This window comes from Notothenia coriiceps, unplaced genomic scaffold, assembly GCF_000735185.1.
Source record: "Notothenia coriiceps isolate Sejong01 unplaced genomic scaffold, NC01 NC01_scaffold00004486, whole genome shotgun sequence".
Taxonomy (NCBI): domain Eukaryota; kingdom Metazoa; phylum Chordata; class Actinopteri; order Perciformes; family Nototheniidae; genus Notothenia; species Notothenia coriiceps.
Genome location: NW_011337187.1, coordinates 797,035 through 814,175, shown reverse-complemented (window position 1 = coordinate 814,175; position 17,141 = coordinate 797,035). Strand labels below are relative to the sequence as shown.

General features: G+C 37.4%; 3 protein-coding genes across 4 annotated transcripts; 2 read left to right on the top strand and 1 right to left on the bottom strand.

Annotated features, from left to right (window-relative positions):
- The first annotated feature begins 1,345 nt into the window (after positions 1 to 1,345).
- On the top strand, positions 1,346 to 4,496 carry LOC104942392 (ADP-ribosyl cyclase/cyclic ADP-ribose hydrolase 1-like). 2 transcript variants are annotated; one of them, XM_010767613.1, is made up of 7 exons: positions 1,346 to 1,460; positions 1,555 to 1,687; positions 2,171 to 2,253; positions 3,237 to 3,310; positions 3,546 to 3,623; positions 3,776 to 3,859; positions 3,938 to 4,496. In XM_010767613.1, the coding sequence occupies exons 1-7, from the start codon at positions 1,356 to 1,358 to the stop codon at positions 3,993 to 3,995; spliced, it is 615 nt and encodes a 204-aa protein (XP_010765915.1). In that variant the 5' UTR covers positions 1,346 to 1,355; the 3' UTR covers positions 3,996 to 4,496. The 2 variants fall into 2 exon arrangements, with proteins under 2 accessions (XP_010765915.1, XP_010765916.1); XM_010767614.1 differs by lacking the exon at positions 3,938 to 4,496 and having other exon boundaries at positions 3,546 to 3,588; positions 3,776 to 3,916.
- Positions 4,497 to 9,322: 4,826 nt separating this feature from the next.
- On the top strand, positions 9,323 to 14,292 carry LOC104942391 (TNFAIP3-interacting protein 3-like). Its single transcript, XM_010767612.1, has 10 exons — positions 9,323 to 9,383; positions 10,149 to 10,252; positions 10,845 to 10,935; positions 11,186 to 11,260; positions 11,354 to 11,419; positions 11,515 to 11,625; positions 12,221 to 12,334; positions 12,432 to 12,509; positions 12,967 to 13,092; positions 13,187 to 14,292. Exons 1-10 carry the CDS (start codon positions 9,381 to 9,383, stop codon positions 13,304 to 13,306), a joined length of 888 nt encoding a protein of 295 aa, XP_010765914.1. The 5' UTR covers positions 9,323 to 9,380; the 3' UTR covers positions 13,307 to 14,292.
- LOC104942402 (fatty acyl-CoA hydrolase precursor, medium chain-like) lies at positions 13,624 to 16,345 on the bottom strand. Its single transcript, XM_010767624.1, is given in 11 exon segments — positions 13,624 to 13,715; positions 13,798 to 13,894; positions 13,896 to 13,948; positions 14,017 to 14,158; positions 14,320 to 14,400; positions 14,536 to 14,654; positions 15,439 to 15,562; positions 15,621 to 15,725; positions 15,793 to 15,814; positions 15,816 to 15,938; positions 16,278 to 16,345. Coding segments are annotated over 11 exon segments (1,011 nt in total). The 3' UTR covers positions 13,624 to 13,638.
- Positions 16,346 to 17,141: the final 796 nt, after the last annotated feature.

Here is a 17,141-nt window from a genome sequence, read left to right as displayed (position 1 = left end):
TTAGTAAGTGTGTTGACTCGACCAAACTGACGTGAAGGAGAATAGAGGTACGGAAAGTGATGTGGAACATTTAAAACATTTGTAGAAGCATTAACGTTACTGGTGTTTTAAAGTACGGTTCAAAACGTACAGCACTGGTGGGAAATGTAACCAGTTGTAAGGGGAGTTGTCAACCCATTCATTATATGTTTACATGATGTGAAAGTACCTACAGTTTGGACGACGGCAGGAACCAATTGGTACCACTGACAGGGGAAAGAACTTCCACTAACAGCGGGAGGCAAACAACGAGAACGGTGTGGCTTTTCTACAGTACACCCTACTCCGGTACATGCTACGTAGGGCATCGACACGAGACAACAAACAGCAGGCCGCAGCAGATTATCTGTATAGTGGCGGCAAGGAGAAGAGACACGACAAGGTAAGTGAACCAGGGCAGTCGATTGAGGTGACTTACTCTGAGCCCGACCTTACTTAGCAGCTTCGAAAATTTGAAAGGCTACAGCAAGTGCTACACCCTACAGCGAGGACGCAGGTGGTACTACGGAAAGTAGAAGTGCAACAGACCACCAAAAGGCGAGAAAACACACGAACCGGAACTTCTCTACCAGAACCAGCGGTAAGACAAGGAGACGCTGAAAAGACCGTGGTAGAAGAGGGGGGAAAAAGAATGTCTCACTAAGTAGCACACATAAGAAAACGTCATTGGCGTGGTGTGAAAAGCTTTTGGTAAAAGAACTATACACAGGAAGAATAAGGTGTGAACGATCGTGCAGTGTAACCGTATAAGTAGAGAAGACACGATCGCACGCAGACCACGTGAGCCGGAACGGAACGTGTACAAATAGTAGTGCTAAAGACACCTAAGACGACACCAAGTTAAAAGAGGCTGAGAAAGTATCTGGGAATTAGAAGAAGATTTCAGACACTTGCATTGCAATAGAAGCAAGACACAATGTAACCTGCCGCTTACCGAACTCCTCAGACCATTTGGTAAATCATAGTACCGATACCCAGTCAGGTAGTGAGTACCAGAGCGGACGGTAGAGANGCAGGCTTTGCTTGTAAAAAGGCATTTGGCATCTGGAAAATGAAAACAGGGCATTTCACATAAAGAAACAATTTCATTTCAATTTAATAATGTCAATGTAACATTGACATTATTAAATTGAAATGAAATTGTTTCTTTATGTGAAATGCCCTGTTTTCATTTTCCAGATGCCAAATGCCTTTTTACAAGCAAAGCCTGCACCAAATTTGGTCCAACACTTCGGCATTTTCATCATTATGACTCTGATCCACTTTCCTGACTCTAAACAGCACTGATTTTATTTTTCAGGTACAACTGTACAGAGATGTGGCATGAGTTTGAAAAAGCCTACGTGAACCGGGACCCTTGTAAGATCCCCATCAACGCCTATGACTCTTTAGTTGCTGCGGCGCCCTTTGAACACAGCAAAGTAAAAACCTTTCATCACAAAACTGTGCACATTATCCACTAAATGTATCTTTGGAAATAGATTAATACATTTTATATGTTTGTTTTCGGGTTAGACGTTGTTCTGGAGTAAAACAAAGAATCTGGTCCGTGACTTAACTAAGAACAGGGATGATGTCAATTTGGAGAAAACTCTGCTGGGATCTGTGCTGGATGGTCTGACCTGGTGTGGAAAGATGGGCAGCAGAGGTAAGACTCTTTGTGAAAAAGTCAACCTTATAATGCCGCAATTGACTTGCAAAATAGAATTAAAAAAACTAAGGAGAGAGAATCAAGGAGTAGTGGCATTGATTCTATGGAATTGTCTTACGTTCAGTGAGCTGACCTTTGACCGTCTGAACGTAATTAATAACTGAAAGAGGTATCAATCTTTTCTTCTTATTAAAAGGAAATGACCAACGATTTATTTGAATCCCATTAAAACAGATGCATACGAAACATATTATGTTTCTCATTCTCACCATGAGACATTTTACACAATCACACATAGTTAATATACTCTGCTGATACAATGGGGTACTTGTTTTCACTACTATGTTTTGTTTATGTTTGGATCAGTGTATGTGTGTGTAAAGCTCTAAGGTTTCTGCTTAGTTTCCTGTACAGGTCATCATAGCAAATTCTTATCATTGAAATGCAAAAAAGATTGACTATGGGTATGTGTTGTTCTAGAAACATTCACTAAAGGCTGCCCAGAGTGGAAGGAATGTGAGAACAATCCTCCTCGCTCTTTTTGGAAAAGACTCTCAACTGCTGTAAGTTATCAACAAGAATTCACTATTTTTGCCAAAAATACAACAGTCAGAAAAAGCTGAACCTGTAAAACCCTCTCTTTTTTTATAAAAAGACCTCTAAACAACCATGTTGTTTTCCAAATTGTACCGGATAAAAAAAAGAGCAAGGAAAACTTTTGAAGGCAGTGCAATTAGTTTTGTTTAACAAGGCAAGGCATGTTTATTTATGTAGCACTTTTCAATTCAAAGTGCTTTACAAAAATGAAACACATTAAGTGCATTAAGAAATAGTGCGGCGGAAACACATTTTAAAATGGCATCTAAAAACAGGGTTTAGAAAGCAAAGAGAATAACATAAACATAAAATAATCGTATTTCAAATACATGAATAAAAGTAACAGTGCAGTGTAAGATATGAATAGTTTGATTAAAAGCAGCGACAAAAAGAAGCCTGGATATAAAAGTATTGAGAGTTGCAGCGGACCCGCAGGTTTCCTGGAGTTTGTTCCAGATATTTGGAGTATAATATCCATAGACTGTATATAAAGATAATATCGGAAAGCTGCTTCTCCATGTTTAGTTCTGACTCAGAGGACAGAAAGCAGACCCGTCCCAGAAGACCTGAGAGATATGGGTGGTTCATAATTTAGAAGGAGATCAGAAATGTATTTTGGCCCTAAACCCTTCAATGCTTTATAAACCAGCAGCAGTATTTTGAAGTCAATACTTTGACGGACAGGAAGCCATGTCTAGACCGCAGAACTGGAGTGATGTGATGTTAGTGAGGACTCGAGCAGCAGCGTTCTGAATGACAGTGAATTCCTATGGAAACACAATGATCATAACAATGTTTTGTTGCTGCAATATGAAAAAATAAACCAAATTCCGTGGATTGCAATGGAGCTTCTGCTCCATAAATCCTAAATGTCTATATTTCAAAAGGAAATTGTTGGTCTGTAGTGTAAATCTAAAATTGCATTTACTCTAACTTCATCTTCCTGTAGTTTGCAGATTTTGCCCGTGAGGATGTCACAGTAATACTAGACGGATCAATCGACACACCATTTGATCCTGAAAGGTGAGCACCTCTAATGCTGCCCACATTTTTATTTAGGGTCGGAAAATTCCTTAGCTGACCTCTAAATGATCATGGTTCTGCTCCGAATCACAAATGTATGCAGATGTGTTAATAATGTAATGTTTTTCTTTTAGTTCATATATGAGGAATACATAATGTGCTGTGGTGGTTGCAGGTTGTTGGTTTGAAAATATTTTTTTTAAAGTTGTAATAAATCCTTTAAATGTATTTTCAGTACTTTTGCAACAATTGAGGTGAAGAGGATCAAATACCCCAAGGTGAAAAGCCTAACAGTTGTTATTGTCCCTCAAAAGTAAGATTTTCTCCATATTTGCAAAATTAATAAATGTTTTGTATGTGCTTCTACAGTGGTTTATTTTAGGGGTACAACACACAAATATGCAGAAAGTTAAACTTATGCAAGTAAAGCTGTTCCTTAGGTTTCGTCTTCTGTATCCTCCTCAGGTCAAACTGCAATATTGAATCTTTAAAGGCTTTAAAGAGTGCGCTGGTTCAAGGAATAACATATAACTGCAAGGAAGTGACTAAGTGAGTACAGCCTCTCTGTTTAAACGTGTTTAAATTCGAAATATATTGACCTTATGTTATTTGTTTCTTTGTATGCAGAGCTCAGATCAAGAAGTGCAGCTCCGATCCAAAGAGACCCATTGGGAAGTGTTGGTGATGACGTGTGAATGTTGTGCACCGACAGAAATGTTGAGATTTATGTTGTTTTTTGGTTGTATTGTCTTCCACTTCCTGTTTTGTTTTGTCACTCACCGTTTACCTGTCATTCCAGACTCATCAGCACCAGCCCCGGCCCTGATTGTTTCCACCTGTGTCTTGTTACCCTGTGTTTAAATTCCCCAGTCTCCCAGTGTTCAGTGTCAGTTCGTTTTTGTCTTTTGCCATGGTCAGATCTTTGCTCTTGTCTTTTGCCACAGTCAGGTCTATGCTCTCTAAGTGCTCTTGTGAAAGTTTTGATCCTCACTACGTGAGCATTTTCATTTTGTTCTCCATTTTTGTAGAGACCATTTCTTTGTTGTTCATTTTTGCTGTTCTTGAACAAATAAAGTATCTTACAAATACTTTACCTCTGTCTCCCGGGTCGTGCAATTGGGTCCTACCTCCTAAGTGTCTGAGTTCTTAACAGTGAACTCAATATCAGATTGGACTGTGTGACAAAATGACACAACAAGCCTTACAAATATTTTGCTTAGAGTTTATTTTTGAAAAGTCTTTTGTAAATTGAACAATTTGCTATTATACAGAACTTTAAATATACTGTATCATTATTTTTGTATGAGTTTGACAACATGTGAAATTACTCTTTTTTTATGTAAATGTCAATGACCCATTTTTAAAGTGACAATGCTGTTTTTTTAATCTTTTTTGCTTTTTAATTACGTTCAATTGACAATGTCGCTTGTATCGTTTTCTGCCTTTTTATATGAACACAATCTGAAAAGACCCTCAACATTATCGATCCTATTTTTTTGAATAAGTACATAGAGCAATGTTGATAAACGTAACAATGCATTTTGTTAAATAAATGAAAAATTATAAAAGAAAAAAACATTAAAATATGGAAGAAAAGAAAATGTGTTAATAAGGACAAATATGGGATTTATTAATAAATGTGAGAAAATAAAAGTGTTAATAACAATGTTAACTGTCAGTATATTTATCGTATGGCTTGATTTCTGATAAAATATCATGTTTTGCACGCTGAAATTGATCCTGCTATTAGATTCTGTTATTTTGATGGCAAAACCTGAAACAATATTTTAATAAAATGTTGGAGTGTAATGTTAAATTATTAAAAAGATCACGCAGCATTTTGACAATTTTGAAATGTGCAAACTTGTATAAATGAAAATCTGAGTAAAAAGGAAATTATTATTATTTAGGTTATCTGGTTTAAATACAAATAAATCAGCAATAATTATACACAACATATAACACAACAGGTAATCCTTAGTAAGTTAATCTGTGGTGTTACCTTAAGTAATACAATGAGTTATTGGGGCATTTCTCTGAAATCACAAAGATATGATTTACTTCTGAGAAATACACATGGTGTTGATGCTAAATATTTTTCTTTCTCTTTTGATTCATGTGAAACCGTAACCTATACGAAGATGTATGGTGTATGCACATATATTCAACCACTGAACCACCGAAGAGAATAGAAAGGGCTGATAAAAAAAGGACAACTTATTTTGCTTTTATATTTGCAGGTGTAGGCCACAAGTTGTGTGAGCCGAGGGCGTGTTCTCTGTGACACAGACAAGAACTTAAAGAGTGGAGTCGAGAGTGTGCTGTTTGATTATTGTGGCAGGAAGCAGGAGTCACGCCAAGTTCAGAAACAACCTTTTATTTCCTTTCTAGTGACTTGCTGCTGTGTGAGACTCACACATATACCGTAAACACACAGCTGTTTATGCTGGGAACACACTGAACAAGTGTTACATGCAGAAAGACCCCTTCCCTAAAACCACAACATGGGGTACTGAGACAAGTACTGTAATGTCAGTAAACATCGTCATAGTTTTAGTCACTCCACCGACACTACAATGCCAAAAATAATCTTTATAGCAGTAGAGGATAACATGTGTTGCATTGAATATACACATTTACATGCATTCCGTCTAATTTACAACACGGTAACTGGTTACTGGTAACTTGTTATTTAAAGTATTATGAGTTTGGAATCCATGATAAGACAATATTTGTACAAGAAATATGATGCTAGCCAACAAGCGCTTAGCTTAGCATAAAGACTGGAAACAGGGGGAAACAACTAGCTAGCTTTGCTCTCTCTAATAACAACAATCAACACATTATATTTTTGTTTTGTTAAGCCAATGTTAAAAACTGAAAGAAAACCTTGTAGTTTTATTGCAAGGCAAGTGCATTCCTGGAATCTTGGTTGCCATGGCAGCCAAATGATGGCCTAAGATTAGGGTGCGTTTGTTTATCCAATCTGATGTAAGGAAACTGTTTTTGTTAGAAGGAACAGAGTGTTCTATTTCTAAATGAATTACTGAAAGGGTTGGTTAAATGCATGAAAGGAAAACTTTTCCATCGATATGTGTAATTTAAAAAATGTAGTGCCTCTTGCTTATCAGTGAATAGCCTTAGATGATTATAATGAGACATGATAACAATATGTCTATGAAAATAAATAGGTAAGTCACTTCTGTCTCCTCAGCTCCAGAGTCCTCTCTGCCACTTCCAGTGTGAGCTCCTCTGAATAAATAAATAAATGATAGCCTACATTCCATCCAAGCTTTAAATGAAAGGTCAATTTTGAGTGCTCTTCGGTACTCAGAGTGACTATATTCGAATGCAGCCACTTTTCATATGACTCTGCAAAAAGTAGAGTCATATAGGCCTACTGTAGGAACAGCAAAAAGTGAATCAGAATATTTCCCAAATTACCTTCTTAATGATCTAGAATTAGGTCCTGAACTTCCAAAGAATTGCTTCCAAACACAATTATCCTTCAAAAAGCAACATATCTTCTCAGTGAAACCAAATCATTTCTAAATCCATACAAGACAGACTAATCAACTTTGTACTTTTAAGCCCCAAGGTCCCCGCCGGCGCGGACCCTGTTTTTTTTTCCAGGACACTGTGTCTCAGGGGATCTTAATATTTAAGAACCTATTAATGTGTTATACCAGATTAACGGAAATAATCTCAGCTAACTGACGATATAAACCATTTTTACCAAAACAAAACACAAGTCTCATAAGAAGCATCTAAATGACCCCTTAGCGAAAAATGCTAACGGACATTGGCACAGAACTCAAGATAAAAGTACCCTTATTACTTATCGTAGCTGCACATACAAGATATCAGATTAAAGCTGAGGTTCCACAGATTATTTAGGTATATAGTATCATCACTGAGTGATCCAAACTTGCGACAGGGGAAGCAAAGACAGACATCACAACACGTACCTTTACGTAGCTTCTAGGGAGATCGTCTCACCGTAGCTGTTAATCTGATCAAAAGACGTGTTCAATGGCATTAAAACGAGAAAAAACGCGGCTGAATCGGTTAATCCATAGGTTGATAAAGTTTCTGGGCAATAATTGGAATTATTTATAATCCATAATTCCATTTTTATGTAAAAATCGCAGAGCAAAAGTTAGCTGCTAATGGTAGCCACCAGGGTGGCTGCTGCTTCCGGTCTTGGCTATGCGGCAGTATAATACACACACATGACCAAATAAGGACTATGTGGGAGTTCCCCTCGATTCCATTGGCTCTGACGGTTAGAAAGAGATGTCACATGTCAAAATCCAGCAGGGGGAGCCAGAGATATGAAAAATCCACCCAAATGGCCCCAGAAGAGGTTTTTTTTTGCTAAATCTGTCTAAAAAGGTCAAATATCACTTGTTTTGCATCAATCTTGGTGTGCCTTGGCAGTCTCATGTTGTACTTTGGATTCCTAAAGCTTTTAGTCTACTAACCCATCATCCAAGGTTAGTTTTCACTATAAGTACAAAATATCTTTTGGACGGACACTATAATTTACAGTTTTTTACCATGTTCAATCTGAATTTTCTTTAAAATAAAAAACATCTATATTGAATCTGACTTTTCTTCATCCAACTCACAGGTTTATCATTACTTTGAGAAAAAAGATTATTAATTTAACCCTTTTAGAAGGGAAGATATGGTCATTTGTTCTGGGAATGTCATTTTCGAGCCTGAAACCTGAAAAACAGGCTCGGGGTTTAACAGGTTAAAAATTTCAATATCATATTTCCTCCTCCTATATCAGTGTTGTTTTTTGCAACTAAATACATTTGTGTTGGCGTTGGCACTATTGGCTTTCACCAATATATTAACATCCTTGTTAGGGAGGACTGTGTCTTTTATTTTGTACTTATTGGTGAAGTGGGATATCCCACAGTACCCAGCTGAAACCTTCCCAACATCTGCAAAAAACAATGGCCTAAGTAAAAACAAAAACAAAAAAATCCACAAAAGGAATATTTTTGGTTGTAAAAGTCTCAGAGGGGGAACTATGTTGCCTGTTTCCCTTTGGTCATCACCTGATATAAAAAAGAAAAGTGTGGGGTTGAATCTTTAAAGTTAATGCATTTTGTAAAACTACCTCCAGCAGGAACCCTAAGATATGTTTCTAGAAAGAATAAATGAGCAGTCATGGGTGGAGTGAGTCTCCTGCTGAGAGCCTGTTACCGGAGGAGGAGGAGCACTGCGTATTTTCCCCGCTCTGTCTTCCCTGAAACAAGACTGTTCTTCTGAGTCAACAGATTGAGTAACATGATAGAGCCTGCGATATGTGTGATTTTCCCACAGCCCACAGCATATGTGCTTTTTTTGGTGGGACAGTTTCATCTTGACATGTTTTTTTTAAACGTCTTCCGGTTTCTTAGTGTGAGAATGTAAACCAACCAGGAAGAAAACGTAGGCTACACTGTAAAAAATAAAAATAAAATGTAGGCATAAACCATAAACTCATCTCATTTCACTGGTATTTCTCATTTACTTATTTTCAAAAAATCTTGAAGCAATCATATTTTGTACATGTTTATTTTGTACATAAATCGTTTTTTTTTCTTTTTGCATGCGATTATGTAGCCTATATTTTTTTTCTTCCATTGTTCAATTCGTCAAATGAATGTTTTAAGTCGAGTTTCCCTTGAAAAAGACAAGAAAACGATTAAGAAACGACAGTCTATCTCATATTGCTTATAAGAAAATGTAAATAGCATTCATTAAAGTTATTTCCATGTGTAATTTATTGCAGTGGGGAGTAAGATATTTTCTCTTAGTCATCGATTCTTAGTGTACCATGAACGCATCGCTAATTACCGCTCGTGCTGCTGATACTTGTACTTTCCTTTCCTTCAACAGAGTTGTCAGCGGCCCTGCCCCTGAATACACCTCGCCACGCGAGGGAATCCCGGCATGTGATTGGACAATGCCGGCTTCCCCACGTCATTCAGGATCCTGGTATAAAGTGTGCGGTACAAGGAGTCACTGCTTCAGAATCCAGCTGTTGTGGAGGACACGAGAATCTGACAACATGGTGAGGGTCTTAGTGATTGTAATTGTGTTTTGTGTGTCTGCATCCATCTTTAAGATTTAAGAACTTTTAAAATGGCTTCATAGGATATACTCCTGTATTCATGTTTGTTGTGTTAAATTAAGTGGTTTAAAGATAGTTCCACGTGCAGCCTGACTTTAGGCGGTGTGAAATTATTCACATCCTCTGCGTGGGTTTGACATCAGCTGTGGCATTTTATGCACGTTGTAGTAACGTCATAATTGTATTGTTTATTTTTGGCTTTATTAGGCTTGATTTATGAATTAGATTATTATTTAAAAGGTAAAATATTAGCTTTTATTTGCAATGTATCATTACCACATGTATTGATATTTATTTAGTTATTGTTGTATATATCATTTGATTCATTTATGCTTAATAACATTTAATAGCCTATCATTTATAAGATTTTTTATTTTGTATATTTGCATCAGGTCAGCATTTAGTTTAGTTGCTAATGGTGAGGGTTTTTGTATTTATGTTACATTTGTACTAATATAAATGAATTTTTATTATTTTATTAATGATTCTCTTTAAGTAGTATGTAAACAACAAATCAGTTAGCCATATAGGCTATATGTATATATTAAAATAAACATTTTAGATAAAAACATTCTAAATATCAATAAAGTTTAAGATCCCCTGCAGTCAGATTTTCTTTTTCATTGATTCCTTTCATATTAATGTTTGATAATGGTTTAAAATGGCTTTTATGTATAAAGTACCTGCTCCTCTGTTCTTTGACAGTTACAACAAGCAAACCCAATGGACAGGCCAGCTGTGGAGAGATCACAGAACACAGACCACAGACGGACACACAGACTGTATCCATCACTGCCAGGCATAAACAGGTCAGGAACATCCTTTCATTTCATCAGATATTATTACTGCATGCATATTTATTTTTGATTTACTGGCCTGCAGTGGTTGAAGAAGTACTCAGATCCATAATTTAAGTTAAAGTTAAAACAGTCGTTTTACACAGTACCAACATAATGTACTCAATACAATTTTCAATTCAGGTGTTTTACTTAAGTATAAAGAGCAAAAGTACTGATTGTGCACAGTGACTCTTTTTAAAGTGTTATATTATTAAAGAATATTATATTTTGTGATTGTTATATTCTGTTAAAACTTATAAGTGCATGTAGGAGCATTTTAATGTTCAGCATTGTGGAGCAGAGTTTATAATACAGGGTGAATTAGTATTGCAACCTATAGGAGCATTTGTTTTTTTATGTTAAAGTTAACAATAAGTCTTCAACAAGTTCAATATTGGCCTGTGAAATGTTGAGGAATAAAGTATAGAATGAGAACACTTAAGTGAAGTACAAGTCCGTACAAATTGTACTTAAGTACTTAGTTGCACTTATTTATGCTATTAATTAAAGGCAAAATACTGCAAAATTGTCCTTTTTGTTTACGTGATTTAATGTTTTTCAGGCATGATGTTTGTGTGGCAGTTCGCTCATCTGGAGAAAGGCCTCATTCCGCTGCAGTTCATCTTCCCGGGAGCCTGCTGAGAGACAATCAGGTAAAAAAAACAGATGCAACCTTGGAAGATACGTCTGAGAGGATAATCACTCTCACGCTGTCACAATCTGATTCCCTAACCTCAAAGTTAGACCATGTTCTTTGTGTTACTGGAAACACTCAAAAGCAAAACTTCCAAAAATGTGTAAAAGGAAGTTAGTGGATACATTTAAATTGCATAATTGTCAGTGCAGTCATAGCTGTACAATCCGTGTGCCACATTTGAACAGTTCCTCTTTTATTTGCTTCAGTCAAAAACTTCGGCTGCCAGCAGTGATGTCAGAATGAAAGCCCGGATATGTATCTTGGAAGAGCAAAGGCAGGAGGTGAGTACATTTCAGAAGTTAGATTATAATCATCCAAAACACACATTTTCCTTTCAGTACCTAAAACATTCATGTTCTTTTTCTTTCACTCAGCTTCTGTGCATTAATGAGAAATGGGCAAAAGAGTACCACACCATGGTACGATACTACAAAGAAAGGGTAAATTCACAGTCCTGAATTTATTCAGCATTTGTCAGTGTCTACTTTTATGTATTTGCAGTGCCTTCATGTTTTGTGTCATGTGTCGTTTTCAGGTTCAGGATTTAAAAACATTACTGCAACATGATTCCCTCGCAGTGGAGATTTGTGAAGGAGGAAAGAACGTCACATCAAACAAGAAAGCTGAAGATAAAGAGAACACATGGGTAAATACAGAATTCATTTTAATTGAAGATATAATTTAAAGGTCTCCTATTATACTATTTCTCAACAATATATTATAGGTCTCAGATATATACAAAACATGTCTCTGAAGTGTTTGGCTTGAATTACAAACAGATTGTGCATTGTAGCATGCCATAAACCCCTCTGTTTCAGCCCTGTTTTAAAAGTGCTGATTCTGTGTCTGTACCTTTAACTGCTAATGAATTGCTGCTGGCCACGCCCCTCTGTTAGATGATTGGTTTAAAAAAACGTAATGGTTCTCTAGGAGGGGATTATAAGGAGGCCATAAGGTGGGCGGATGTTACCCTGGTTGGTTATTGGCTAACAACCCCAAAAAACATTGTGACATCACAAAGTGGCCAAAATCTGAGCAGCTAATCTTTGAACAGGTTTTATTTATAAATGTATCAGGACAAAAGGAGAGAGAATATTTTTTCCTGAATCTTTCCTCTATGAGGGGACACATTTATGTATAAAAGACATGGAAAAGTGCATTTTGCATAATAGGTGACCTTTACATTTAAATTATCTGTAAAAGTGTGTATGATAATTTAATCCTTGTGGACATTTTTTCAGACTGGTGAGGAAATACTAAAAGCAGAAAAAGAGGCAGAGGAGCTGCGAGCACAAAACAACACTCTGACCCGGAGAGGGCAGCATCAGCATGAGGAGATCCTAAGATTGAACAAGGTGAGTCCAAATTGTTACATATCATAATGAGGGCCTTTTGAGAGTTTGTTCCCTGCAACAACAGTGGTTTAACAGCTGCTTTAATATGTTTGTCCAGGCGCTAGAAGAGGCTCTTCAGAATTCTAATCCTCTCGATGCTAGCAGTGGAACACTACAGGATATCTGGAAACATCAGGTAAGCTTTCTTCATCATCATAGTAATGTATTTCTTATGTATGTGCTTATTTTTGTTTTATTTGAGTTAGGTGAGAAGACTGATACAACTCAGATGTTTGTATATAAAATATGAAGCTACAGGGCAGAGGGCTCGTAGCTTAGCTTAGCTTAGCTTAGCATAATGTCTGCAGTAAGGGGAAACTGCTTGCCTGGCTTTGTACGTAAAATCCACGTACAATAACCTTAAAAGATTTCTAGTAAACATGCTATTATGTTTTTTTGTTCAACTCTCAGACTGCTGTTTGTCTCTGTTTCCAGTCTTTATGCTAAGATAAGCTCATTTTAAGCTAATAAACATGAGAGTGCTTGGTATCAATCTTAACAAAGGACAGTATTTCCCAAAATGTTGGTCAATTCCTTTAATGGTCTTGCTCAATTGAATCTTTATATAATGTTTTCTTATTGTTCATTTTCAGGCCCAGGTTTACAAGGAAGACTTTTTGACGGAGCGCAGGGACAGGGAGAAGCTGAAGGAGAAGAATCTGGAACAGGAGAACAAATATAGAAAAGTTCACAGTGAGCTACGTGTCCTCAAATCTCAGGTACAACACACAAGAATATGCCTGTTTTCTGCCTATTTCACTTGTAAAAAAAAAAGGCATAGAAATTTAATATTTTGTATCTCTCTTTTCCCAGGTGGCTCGAACACCACAGCCTGCACTTGAATGCACCTGCACAAATAGAGCCACAACTCCAAACTGGGAGGTCCACGAGATTAACGAGAAACACATCCAACTACAAAGACGTTACACTTAACAACAAACTCTGAAATTCAACATCCTCCTCAGATCAGAGTTCATCATTAACAATGTGAGACTTTGGTTTATCAGGCAGGACAACATCAAGGAAGTGAGCTCTGTTCTGCTTCAGTCCTTGGACGACTGTCTGCTGCAGATTCAGATTCAGGTAGTTTTTGTTTTGGTCGCAAAGAGGCCAATCCACTAATCTGGGCCCATTTGGAGACCTAGGAATGAAATGCAAAATAAAACCCCACTAAGACTGGGAAATAGAAATGTGAAAGCAATGTGAACTAGTAGACTAAACACTTCCTAAGAGGAAAAAAGCAGCAAAGAATGAAATAAAATACTCTACCCGCTGCGTGCAAAGTTTGCTATGTACGCCATTGCAAGCTTACTTAGTTCCTCTTCTTCTTGTGACACATGTCCTATGGAGGAATACGAATTATTGCACATCCATAACACTATAGACTTTATCAAAAGTCCAAAAATAAGGCTTGTTTCCAGTACCTGTAACCACAGTGTGTCCGGTACAAAAGCAGGCTCCGAGAAAAAACAAAGCATCATCATCGTGGTCTGCTTTGACAAAAGTGGGTCTTGTGCCTTCCGTGCATCAGAGGAGAATGTTGAAATTGGTACACGTACACAGGCACGCCCGCGTCTGGAGAAGGAATTAAATGCAAATCATGTTGTAATGATGAGGTTTGTGATGGAGTCACCGCAAATTACCTCTGTGCTATGAAGCCACTTTAAGAACAGGAAGAACGAGCACCATGTCACCAAGTATCTCTGGGAAAACGTCACGTACGCTCTCTGGAGAGTCGGCCTGTCGCAGGTGTTCATTCAGTATTAGTTCATTTGCACCTAAGGCCTGTCAGAGGAAATATAGAGGTATAGGAGAAGGAGAATTAATATGTATGAACATTTTTTTTGTATATTTATGAATACTTGAAGGATTTTTGGTTTCTGTTTGTTGTTTATTTATCATGGAAATAAAGCGTTGAATATGAATGTGTGTTGAAAGTCACTTACACGGCCGGGAAAGAACATGTTCATCACTGATATCACATTCTCCCTTTTCATACCATGATCCCACCCAGGAGGTCCTAGGAGCTAAATATAAGTACATGATTTCTACACAAAATAAACACTATTACCAATGTGTCATTTATATGTTTGGGAAATTACCAAACAAATGACATCCATTGTGATTAAAAAAAAAAGATATAAAGGGTCTTGCCATTGTACCTTTGGGAGCATCCATCCAAATTCATGATTGGTCAGTCCTATCGTAATAGGAACCTTCTGGAATTCTTGATGATTTAAAACTTCCTCAGGTGGGCCTTTCAGGAACACACCGTCAATGGCTGGACCTTAAACTGAAATATAAAGGCAGACATCACCTAAGCATACAGGGTTTATCATATAAAGGATGGTCTGTGATCACATAACCCTTTAGAAAAAAAGAGTCCAGAAATACTTTATCTGGAAACAAATGCAACTTAAAGAGGTAATACAGTAAAATGAAGTTTAAAACTGCGATGAATAGGATTATTTTGTCAATAGTCCATTATGTCCACCAGCTCTCTAACAGTGTCAGTCATCTGTTCGGCTCTGAGCATTTGGTGAACAGTTGGTTGTTCATGCTTTTTTCACTGCTAAAAATACACCATGAGAGTGGGGAGAGTCAACCAAAACACACAAGCTTTAGATGGTCGTGGACCTTTTTCTTTTGGATATATGAAATAGAGTCAACCAACCAATATATTGCAAAAATAGCCAATCAAATATAAGTGAAAATGTGGGACATATTAACATGCTTTAACTTGAATAGTTTGACAACATGATTGTGCCTCCCATTAGACCAAACATAACCCTACTAAGGTAAATCAAATAGCGAAGGCAAGTGACGTTTACATGAATCAAGTCAAACAGCCCTGCATAGTTGACACTGGTAAATCCAAACCACACCTTGAAGATATCCGACTAAATCTAAGATAATCTTACTTCCTTAACAATTTTTTGCAGTGTAGAATTCAGTGGTCTTAGGGGCCCTTCTTCTGATTTTGATCACCAAAAATACCCTGTTCAGCTTTAAAAAGGCGCTCAACTGACTTCTCCGAAATGTTAGGAAATTAAAAAACAATACACAGTACTGTACTGCTTATTGTACCTTCTTCATGGCGCTCAGTATTTCCTCCTCAGACCGGCCTTTGATACACTCGACAAGCTTCTTACTGTTGCTGCTCTCACAGTCAGACAGATTGGCTATCATCTGCAGGAGGGATTGGTGGAATAAAAATAATATCAGGGAAAAGTAAATGTTTTAGTACCTGAGACATAGCCAGTTGATTGCTGGTGTAATGAGCTTCCAGTGGTGCCACTCCACTCATGGCGATAGCTTTGTGGAATAAATCCTCAGCTAATGGAGACAGTACCTGCACAGAAACATGTGTTACAAGTCTGTATTCCATATCTTAAGTGAATTATTCACCTTTTTCTCACCAGCATAGAGACACTGATGCCATTGTCCAAAGATGGTCACTGAATTAGGGTCTCCATTAAAGGCCGCTATGTTGTCACGAACCCACTGAAGGCCGGCTATTTGATCCAGGAAGCCCCAGTTACCAGGTGCATGCTGGTCACCCGTGCTTTTTTAAAACGACAACAATACATTATGGTGGAGGGATAGCCACAACATTATAACCTACTTTCACCTCATGTTAGCATCAGGAGCGCAGAGATATCTAGGACCTCTATAGACCTCTACTGGCAAACAGAAGGAACTACAATTACTAACTGTTTTTTAAAATGGCAAATTACTTGTACATCTGTATTATCGCTTAATAGCTAACTTTATGATGAACTACTAAGGCTGTTTTTTATTTAAATAACTATATTATGACGATTTGACACCTTATGTTTCCTATTTAAACAAGTTTTTGGACGATAAACCGAAAATGTTAAATGTATCTGAGTCTGAAACGTACCTTAGGAATCCCAAAATACTAAGGTGATATTGTATTACAACCACAACCCTGCAGCCAGGCCTCCCCATGGATCCACACCATCACCTTTACAACAAACAAACCGGAATTACTCAAACTGAACACATTCTCTGTGATCTTTGTATTTAGTTTGAAGCAAATCCCTGTTTTCCATTCATTCAGCTGAACACTCATTCACTCCATGCAGCTGATCAGTACAGTCATATTTTATTACTGTTGCATATTCTGCTGAGTCATTATATGTGTGCTGTGCACGTGAACTAACAGGCAGTTTGTCTCCTGGGGCAGTTCCAGTAGGTCTGTACACATTAAGATAAAGGCAGCCCTCGGATATTTCTACTGATGGATACGTCAGTGGGAAGGTTTTCCACGCTTCCTCCACAGGTGATGTATCCTGCAGACACAGAAAGTCTGATTCAAGCCATGATTATTTTGAGCTACATGCTGTTGTTTAGCACGTATAATGTTGACCACGTAAACCACATTAGTTTTGTGTGCGATCGTCACGCTTAACACAAACCACAACTGAGGCTGATGGGAATATTATTAGTATTGCAGATCGCTACAGAGAACCAAAGTGAAACAGGAAGTTCTCTGTTCTGTTTTAGGAGTAGAAAAACCTCATCCAAAATCCCATTGACGTTAGCAATGAGGCTAATCACCAAACTACATTAATATTGTGTGTTTATTCATAGGTTAAGGACATGTATTGTTCAGATATTTCTTCATAAAAGCAGAATTTGATTATAAACTATGATACTTCGTTTTGATGACACAAAGTCTTGACCCTAACCTGCACATTTTTATGTGCACTATAATTTGTTGTGTACTGATTTTTGTTTAAAT